This window comes from Scardinius erythrophthalmus (genome assembly GCF_964197995.2).
Source record: "Scardinius erythrophthalmus genome assembly, chromosome: 20".
NCBI classification, from domain to species: Eukaryota; Metazoa; Chordata; class Actinopteri; order Cypriniformes; family Leuciscidae; genus Scardinius; species Scardinius erythrophthalmus.
In genome coordinates, this window is record NC_138240.1 from 32,308,145 (window position 1) to 32,318,889 (window position 10,745).

The window sequence follows — 10,745 nt, forward strand, 5'->3', positions numbered from 1 at the left end:
AAAAAATAAAACATAAAATTACATTAATGATTAATTAAAATAGATTCCCCAGCCACTTTTAAGTCCAAAGTCTGGACCCACTTTTATACTAAAAGGCTTTTTTACCATTGGTGGGACAAACAAAATTGACAGAGTACGCGGCATACAAGAACTGCCTGGTAAAAGTAAAGTGCACAGGTAATACCATGAACACGCAAAGCCACTTGCAACGACATCACCCTGATTTCATTGAAAATGTTTCATTTAATCTAATTTACAGACTGAACATTTTTTGCGCTGTTTTCTAACAGTTTGGACTTGAATAAAGAGGGAAAACCTGCACTTAACCTTTTCACGGGCATGTTGCTTTCATAGACAGCTATAGTGATGTATCATTATTGTCTAGCAATATATTGATTATCACAGAATTGCTGTGTCGTGATTATTATCAGTATTGTGAGGTACCCTGTGATTCCCACCGTTACTAAATATTTAATGTGTGAATGTGCAAAAGCACAAATTCTTGCACAATTTACAAGCTACACTGTGTCTCTTTTTCTAGATCTGATCAAGGAGGTGTTGAGTCTGGACGATGAGATTCAGAAGTTGGCAACTGAGCTGTATCAACAGAAGAGTGTTCTCATCATGGGCCGAGGCTACCACTACGCCACCTGCCTGGAGGGAGCTTTGGTTAGACCACAATCCCTCTTCTTCTCCTCCTCCTCCACCCATCTGTCACTCACTCCCCTCTTACCCCTTTTTCAAGTCTCCTGAAGCCATATGATAGTGAATAATGACTTTTAATTTGGGTCTGTTCTTCACACAATGCTTTTAATTTTCCTCCTCCATAGTTCTCACATTTCATTTGTGCTTGTTCAGTTCACATGCAATCAGCTGTGTGTGTGTCAGTGTGCAAGTGGGAAAAAGTGGACAAAAGCGATAGTTCACCCAAAAATGAAAATTGTCATCATTTACATTGTCATTTTCTTTCTTCTGCTGAACATATAATGAAAATATTATGAGAAATGTCTGGGTTATTTTTCCATCCATACATGTTCACCAAAATTATTTACCAACATTCTTCAAAATATCTTTTATGTTCTGCAGAATAAAGTAAAAGTACAGGTTTGGAAAGACATGAAGGTGATTAGCTTTAGTTCTGTTTGGAGAGTAATTTACGCATTCAAGAATAATTAGACCTGTACATTTAAGTCTTACCAGGAAAGGAAGAACAAAGAAGAAAATAAGAGTCCTAACTGATGGACTTTACCAGAGGTTTGGCCTCATTTATTTTAACCGCAGATAAACACAGGAAGCAATTAGACTGTGTTGGTTAAGAAAAAACCCCACTTACTCTGGAAGTGAGGATGGGGAAACTGTCATTGAGGCATTAGCCAGCTCTGACCACAAAAATGTGCATTTGAACCTAAGATGTGATGCAGCAATTTTTTCCCTAATTAGGATTATGTAACAGTTGTGTTTTGGGGTTTGTCTTTGTTTTAGTTTGGTTTAATTGTTCCTGTCTAGTCAGTCTTCTCAGGTAGCATGATATTGCTCTTGTTTGTGTGTCATTTAGAAAATCAAGGAGATCACGTATATGCATTCAGAGGGGATTTTAGCTGGAGAGTTGAAGCATGGGCCGCTGGCTCTAGTGGACAAACTCATGCCTGTCATAATGATCATCATGAGAGACCATACGTACAACAAATGCCAAAACGCACTGCAGCAGGTGGTGGCGAGACAGGTAAGAGCCATTCAGATTTATCATTACTAGATTTGCATGTTCTGCAAATGCTTGCAAGATATAAAATAATGATTAAATACGTTGTAAACCAAGTTTCAGTACACAAAAGCACATAAGGTGTCTACTATGCCCGTGGCTTAAGAAGGAATAGATTGAATATCATTAAAAAGCTTGCTATTTATGTACAGCCCTAGTTATCTCTGCAGTTTTTGCTGTTTAATATGAAATGGTTGTTGCTGTTGTAGGGCCGTCCAATCGTAATCTGCGATAAGGAGGACTATGAGACCATCAACAACTCCAGTCGCACCATTAAAGTGCCTCACTGTTTGGACTGCCTGCAGGGAATCCTCTGTGTCATCCCTCTACAGCTGCTCTCCTTCCACCTCGCTGTGCTGCGCGGATTCGACGTGAGTCTCAAGCGCTCGCTTTCCTCTCACTGATACACTCACCAGCCACTTTATTATGTAGGGTGAAGTCAGGCTGATTGGGACACTTTTTCCAAGTCATCTCAAATACAAAAAGTGTCCTAATCACCCTGAATTCACCGTACACCTTGCTAGTACTGGGTTGGACCCCCTTTGCCTTCAGAACTGCCTTAATTCCTGGTGGCATAGATTCAACAATGGGCTGGAAACATTCCTCAGAGATTTTGATCCATATTGACATGATAGATTCACACAGTTTCTGCAGATTTGTCGGCTGCACATCCATGATGCGAATTTCCCGTTCCACCACATCCCAAAGGTGCTCTATTGGATTTGATAGATCACAATCTGGCGATTGTGGAGGCCATTTTTAATAGTGACCGTAAAGGCTTTTCATGTTTTTTAACGGTAACACTTTAGTTTAGGGTCCAATTCTCACTATTAACTAGTTGCTTATTAGCATGCATATTACTGTACAAGGATATTGGCTGTTTATTAGTACTTACTTAAGCACATATTAAAGGGATAGTTCACTTTGAAATTAAATTTTGGTATGTTTTAGCTTACCTCAAGGACATCCAAGATGTAGGTGTCTTTTTTTCCACAGTAGTTTAAATTTTGATATTTTTAGGTCAAACCGTTCTTGTCTGTCAGTCATATAATGCAGGTCTATGGTCACTGTCTCAAAGAGCATGCACAGAGTCTTAAAACAATTCCCCATCGTCCAAATTAAACAATTCCCCATCGTAAGTACACATTGATGGCATTGTTTGTGTGAGAAAACGAACAGTATTTATATAGTTTTTACCTCTTATAACACAGCCACGTCCAAGTGATCTGAGGGCACGCGCGCATCCTGCTGTGTGACGTGTGCGCAGACTGGTGCATAGATATATACACTAGATGTCGCCTTGTCTACGGCAGTTCATTGGAACGAATGTCTTTAAGGCGACATCTAGTGTATATATCTATGCACCAGTCTGTGCACACATCACACACCAGGATGCGCGCGTGCCCTCAGATCACTTGGACGTGGCTGTGCATGCTCTTTGAGACAGTGACCATAGACCTGCATTATATGACTGACAGACAAGAACGGTTTGACCTAAAAATATCAAAATTTAAACTACTGTGGAAAAAAACACACCTACATCTTGGATGCCCTTGAGGTAAGCTAAAACATACCAAAATTTAATTTCAAAGTAAACTATCCCTTTAATGTCTAATTCTCCATGACCATATTCTACATCCCTTAATCCTACACAATACCTAAACTTAACAACTACCTTCACTATTAATAAGGAGTAATTAGGAGTTTATTGAGGCAAAAGTTGTAGTTGATAATGAGAATTGGACCTAAACTAAAGTGTGACCAAAAAATCTATTTCAAATAAATGCTGTTATTTTGAATGTTTTATCAAAGAATCCTAAAAAAAACATTCATGATTTCCACAAAAATATTAAGCAGCACAACTGTTTCAACATTGATAATTAGAAGAAATGTTTCGTGATCGTCAAATCATCATATTAGAATGATTTCTGAAGGAACATGTGACACTGAATACTTGAGTAATGATGCTGAAAATTCAGCTTTGCATCACAGGAATAAATTACATCTTAAAAATGTTTTAAAATGTAATAATATTTCTTCTTTTCTTTTCTTTCTTTCTTTCTTTTTTTCTTTCTTTTTGTCCCACACAGGTTGATTGCCCAAGAAACCTGGCCAAGTCTGTGACTGTTGAGTAAACACTTCCTGATCAATGCCCCAAACACACACACACACACACACACACACACACACACACACGCGCATATATGCGCAAGTACAGAACATCAAAACATGAAGACAATGAGTTTTATACATGCCAGCTTTCATTGAACGATCGTAAAGAACCTGAAGTGTACCTCCTATACCTGTATCTCGTCTCAGAGCATGATTCTGGCTTCATGTCATTGCTGTTGACTGGAATGTGATTTATTTTTCATTTTTGTCTTTTAGTGGTGGCGTGGTATGGGGTGGCGACACTTGATGTCACACACTGTGTGGCTAATAACACGTTTCTCTTACGGCTGTTTATTGCTCTATTCATAATTTTTGTTTGTCCCAGAAAAACATCTAGATGCTTCTCATCAAATACACATGCATTTGTGTAGCAAAGATGGCGTGCCAGTTTGCGTTTAGTTACACGAGAGGCTTTTCTCTAAGAAAAAAAACATGTTTCTAGTGATATGTGGCACTGAAAACAACAACTGTGAATCAGTGCTTATTGGTAGTTTGCACACTATTAAGTTTATCCGGTTTGCTGCTATTTAAGGGGATGCACTTGTTACTGATTTCATATCCACAGGGATTTCCATAGATAACCTCCTTTGCTCAGAGCATAAAGCGGCATTTAGGAGCTTTGACACATTTGTGCTTTTATCTGAATTTGATATTAAACCAATGCTGATGTCCACTAGAGTTCGGTCTAGAGATCATGTCTTCTCAATCCAATGATTTAAAACATAACTTTCATGGTTTGTAAAATAGTAGGCTAATACTTTATAATAAGGTTCAGTACTTTTATTAGCATTCATTAATCTTGGTTCATGTTTATTTCTATGTATTCTAATACAATTTTTTACAATTTAAAGATGTATAAATTAACATTAATGTATTATGAACAAATATGAATGAACAATGAATAGTATATTTATATCTTAAAATGAACCTAGATTAATAAATACTGTAAAAAATGTTCATGCTGCTTACGGAGTGATCTAATGATAGCAAATGGAGACTTACTGTTACCCTAAAATACATATGTTTATTATCTTTAGTGGTTTCTTCATTCTTGTTGCAATGAAATGAATGAAATCCCTGCTGGAAAGGAAGGTAAAATGACTACAACACAAAGGGTCAAATATGACGTGAATGTATGATCTGATTTACAGTACATGGTGACATTTTAATGAAGTTTAGGTTAGGTTTGATCTCGCACAAGGGAATCTACTGATTGATGAAGAGAATGAATTGTTTGAATATTGTAGTATTTGAAGTACCAAATACTAATAGACCTATTGGTTCGCAAAAAAGTCTGTTCGTAAGGATGTTTTAAACCCAGATATTGATAGTGAATCACTGCATTTGGTGACTCAACACTGTATCTGTTGTTACTGTATGAGTGTGATATTTATAATCAGTTACTGAGATCAACACTTTAGTCGTGTGCTTGAAATATACGCATGGCTTCCTTTATTTTGGGAGATTCAGAGGTCTTGTTACAGAGGAGACTGTGAGTGTGTCTCCGGTTTACAGTAGTATTGCCAAAGGACGCAGAGGAGAAAGCGAGAACATGAAGTATGATGCGTTTCATAGCGTCTGCCCCATACAACGCCACCATCAGTTTTGATCGTTTCCATGGGACCATTTTGTTGTCTTCTGTCTTTCACTTATGTTTTTGTTTTTATTGGGTATAAAAGGGTTTTATTTTATATACTACTTTATTTGGAATCAAAATGCTTATGTACTTCCTTTGATTCAAATATTGTGATTTTTAAATTTCATGATTACATTATTATGTTGTGCATAAACATGAATAAAGATTATATCATCTGAAACTTCCGTTCAAAGCATTAACCAAAAATTTCTTGGGAGCACTTTATTTTACAGTCCTGTTCCCCATATACATACTATGTACTTATTAATTACAATAACTAGGTATTAACCCTGAACCTACCCCTAAACCAAACCTTAACCCATGTAGTTACCTTATATTACCTGTACTTTATTAGGTAAGTACACTGTAAGTGCACGCACTGTAAAATAAAGTGCAACCAATATCTTCTATTAATATCATGTAACCAAAGGATGAAGAAGGGTCATATGGGGCAATAACTATGAAGGTACGATTACAGTTCTGTGCTTATATTTTTATTACATTCTAAAACTAAACATATAAGTTATGCCAGCTCATGGAAAGGGTTTTAAGTATTTCACAGGCTAAAATACTAGCATTGCTCTTTGCATTGCTTTTAGATTTTATAAGAGCATCTTAAATATGTGTAGCTTTATCTTTTCACCTGAAAGGATTGTGCGGTAGATTATTTGTTCCAGATCAGTTCTGCCATCCACACACATTTTTGTGTAGTACAAGAGGTTGTCCAGCCTTTTTTATTTTTGGTTAAAGCATGTCATAAATAATGTGTTTGGGCAGTGTGTACAAGATTTAAAATTATGATCAAAATAGTTAATAAAACGTTCAGTCTTTCTAACTCTCTGACTGCATTCATTCAAATTTGGCTTGTACAGAGTCGTACAGTGGGGAAAAAACACTTTCCAGGAATAGTGTAAAAAAACAGGGCATGCAACTCTTTTTCAGGGAGGTGAGCTGTTTTAATTTTTCACATGATATAAGGTTTGTATTTTTGCAGTCATGTTACCAAACAGGCAATACACATTAAATGTATTCAATGATTTTTTATTTTTTTTTTTTTTTAAGATGGGCCATTCTATAATTTAGGGTACATTTCAAAACTATTAAATTTTTCAAATTATAAATAATAAAATGTTTCATTTTATCCATTTCCGCAAATATTCTGTCAAACTATGTTACTAACCAAACATCCCCCTGAAAAAAAAGACAAAAAAGTGTTTATCCCAAAAACAAATGACCAGCATCATGTGATGTCATTTTCTGCGGCGGATATTTTGAACACATGGAAAATATCCTCTTAATTTTCTATAGTTTATCTCCAATGACCTATTGTCAAGGAGTGTAATGATTACCCGTCAACTACAGTTTGTTGGGTAGTAGTACATTGTTATGGTTTTGCAATATTCTTAAAACTATCAACTATCAAAATTATCTTTAAAGTAGATTTATGATTAAAATATATATATATATATATTCGTGTCCTTAGTGACTTTGCTGAGAATTTTACACAAACATCATCAAAGAACTTAAAATAATCACACTGCAAATGGCAGAATAGACCAAAAAATTCAAGAATTCACTGATAAAATATACAAACTGAAGCCAAGAGTTGTTTTATTGAGAAAGCATATTGTTTTTTTGAGGGAGAGGGAGAGTCCCCTCATCCACACCCCAATCTACCCCCTCCTCGAGAGGTGGTACTTTGGCTGGTGAACAGGTGACCTGAGGGTGACATGTAGAACAAAGTGGCGACTATTCCACGCTCCACACTCCACACCATCGGGCTCGAGTAGAACCTTCCACCCTGTTCTGAGCGCTTACGGCTGGACGATTGGTTTTTGAGTATACCAATACCTTTCTTCCCGGAAGTGCATGAGGAGGTCCTGGTAGGCACCATTGTCTTCCCGTGATCGCTCGGCGACCTTCTATGCCTTTCCTCCCCTCGACGGGGCCGCTGCCAAAGGGTACACTGGGGTTCCCTGGGTGGAACGTTTTGTTGCGATGCAACTGCGTCCTCAGAGCGCTTCCTCCCGTGGTGACCCTAAGCATCCCTCCAAAGCCTGTAGGTTTTCGTCGACTCTTGTCACAAAGTCCTATAGAGCTGCGGGGTAGGCAGCCGCAGGAACTGCAAACTGCGAAACAGGAACTCTTTGCATGCCATGGCCATCCTGCAGGTCTATCAGGTACGGATGCTCAGGGACATGCACGAGGGTAGGACTGACCCAGGGCTCTTTGATGAGCTGCGTGGCGCCACCGACCTCGCTCTCCGAGCGACGAAGGTGACTGCACTCTCCCTGGGCCAGGTGATGTCCACAAACGTGGTCCAGGAGAGACACCTCTGGCTCAACCAGGCCAATATTAGAGATGACAAGTGAACCCGTTTCCTCGACACTCCCATATCCCAGGCTGGCCTCTTTGGCTGCGCGGCTGAGGACTTCGCCCAACAGTTCTCGACCGCCCAGAAGCAGACTGAGGCTATAAAGCACATTTTGCCCTGACGTACCCTCTGGGGCCTCTCAGTGATTCTAAACGCCCTGCAGAGTGCTCTCTTTGAGCCTCTGCAATCAGTGGAGCTTAAGTTCCTGTCAATGAAGACAGCAATCCTTGTTTTATTGGCATCCATCAAGAGGATAGGGGACCTGCAGGCATTTTCGGTTGACGAAGCGTGCCTGGAGTTCGGGCTGGCCTATCCTCACGTGATCCTGAGACCCCGACCTGGGCCGGGTTTCCCGATAACAATGTATCTTACCTCTTAAGAGCGCTTTCTACGTGCAAAGTTACGAACGCTCGCAGCAATTCCACGAGCGTTTCCCAAAAATGGACTTAACATGAACGCGCTCTACGTGCTACTTAAGAGTCGCTGTCCATTCGCGAAGTGCTGAAATATAACCTTATATGGAATCGTATTCTGAACGTTTAACCTAATAATTGTCATCTGTTCTGGATTAGCAATCAAGACAAGTATATATAAAGCACCTAAAGGCGGAGGCACTGACAAAATGGCTGAAAAAAAAAAAAAAAAAAACACACGAAAAGATACCTTTCAAAAAGATTAAATTAATGTCCTTTTAGAGGAGATAGAGCGAAACAAAGATGTAATTTTTAACAGATTTAAAGGATTTCTTTTATTTTTTTATTTATTCATTCATTTAATTTTGATTAAAATTATTAGATTAAATTATATAAATATTTAATTTATACATTAATTTAACCAACAACAAAAAAGAGTAATAAAGTGTACAATAAAGTACAATCAAAACCTTATATTATAATCACATACATTTGAATAAAGTTAAAGGTGTAATCTGCCGGTTGTCCTGCAGGTGTCCTCATAAATCTGTCTTCTTACGATGCACTTGGGGATGTACGATTACTCCAGAGCACTCGTAGATCTACGAAGTTTTTCAAGTGCTACTTAAGCTACGATGCTTTTGGGAAACAGACCGTAATATTAAGATCAGTCGTACGATCGTTTTTACGATCAACTTAGGCTTACGATGCTTTTGGGAAACGCAGCCCTGGATGCGTGCCCAAGGTTCCCACCACTCCCTTTCGAGATCAGGTGGTGAACCTGCAAGCGCTGCCCTTGGAGGAGGCAGACCCAGCCTTGGCACTGCTCTGTCCAGTACGTGCCCTAAGTACTTACGTAGACAGAACGCAGTGTTTCAGGACCTCAGACCAGCTCTTTGTCTGTTATGGTGGAAAGCTGAAGGGAAAGGCTCTCTCCAAGCAAAGGTTGTCTCACTGGATAGTGGATGCCATTGCTTTGGCATGCCAGCAGCAAGGTCGACCGTGCCCCCTTGGTGTGACGGCCCACTCCACCTGGAGTGTGGCTTCCTCTTGGGCTCTAGCGCATGGCGCCTCGCTAATAGACATCTGCAGAGCTGCAGGCTGGGCGACACCCAATACATTTGCGAGATTCTACAATCTCTGAGTGGAGCCAGTTTCTTCTCATGTACTCGCTTCAACTAGCCGGTACTAGGATCTGCTCAAGTGTCTTCGCTTGCTCGCCATTCCACTCCTCGGACTGAATACGTGCGATATTCTCCTCAGGTGAGCTTCCCCGAGAAGCCCTGAGTTCCTGCAGCGCTGTTGACGTCAACGCCAGAGTTATGCCACCGGCAGCTTTCGTGTTGGCTAGGTGCCTCTATGTGCATGGTTCGCCCCTTGGGCGACCCCCACATGTGTATTTCCACTGTAAGCCTCTGTGAGCATGTGTCTTTCCCTTGGCAAGCCACCTTGCCACCCCTGGGGTTGAAACATTCCACCCTGCGGGCTGGACACCCCAGTGATTCTCCATATGCAGCCCCCTCCGGGTCATATGTGTATTCTGGCAGACCCATGACATTTCCTTGCCATTGGCTCGTTTTGTAATACTCAAAGGTGAGAGGCTTTCTAAGCGAAACCCCATTCGTCATCACGACGTAACGTCTCTGTTCCCTACTCAGGGAATGAGGGTTACATACGTAACCAAGAAATTTTGATGATATGACCTATTTGTCCTTTGAAAATATAGTTCTTTAAGAGCAGAGCATCGTTTAAGCTCTGACTCAAACGATCTTGGCGGTGTTGATAGATTGAAACCGTGTGTTGTCGTCATTGTTGTTGATGACTGGATTGCTTTATTGGCTAGAGCAGAAAGTGGGTCAGGGACTGTGATGCTAAACCCAAACTTCACCAAATGAGTAAAGAAAGAAAGCCAACCAACAATGGCCTGTCACTCACAGTAACACATCACTTGCATGCCACCCACTTTGTATATGGTCACTTTTTTTTTTCAGTTTGGGTAAAATGTCAGTTTACTGCCAAGTCAGAGCTCACTTTATCTCCATTGTGTGTTTAAATTCACTGTTTATCAAGCCACAACTATTTTTCTTTTGGGTGCAGCGTCTGCCAGGAAAATAAATGTAAATATTATAGTGGCCTTGTTACCTTTTAAGTTATAATAATAATAGATAATAAAAAAAAAGATAATAATTGAAAAGTTTTCCTGTGAGAATACAAAATTTGGCCTATCAAAACATTTCTGAAATTGTGTTCAAACATCTTTCTATACAGTAACAACAACATTATCAAAAGCAAGATTGCTCTTGTGCTGATATTCAGATTCAAAGTGTGATCGACTGTGGTAATGTTTTTATACACCAGTTCTGCAAACAGGAGGTTAATGACTTGAGTTTC

The 10,745-nt window shown here is 39.5% G+C and overlaps 1 protein-coding gene across 1 annotated transcript in view; it reads left to right on the top strand.

The window, feature by feature from the left end:
- gfpt1 (glutamine--fructose-6-phosphate transaminase 1) overlaps positions 1-5,748 on the top strand; it is a 43,198-nt gene extending 37,450 nt beyond the window's left edge. Inside the window, exons 16-19 of the mRNA XM_081349403.1 lie at positions 542-669; positions 1,556-1,723; positions 1,969-2,130; positions 3,850-5,748. Coding sequence (XP_081205529.1) covers positions 542-669; positions 1,556-1,723; positions 1,969-2,130; positions 3,850-3,894 — 503 coding nt within the window. The 3' untranslated portion in view covers positions 3,895-5,748. The remainder of the gene's footprint in view (positions 1-541; positions 670-1,555; positions 1,724-1,968; positions 2,131-3,849) is intronic.
- Positions 5,749-10,745: the final 4,997 nt, after the last annotated feature.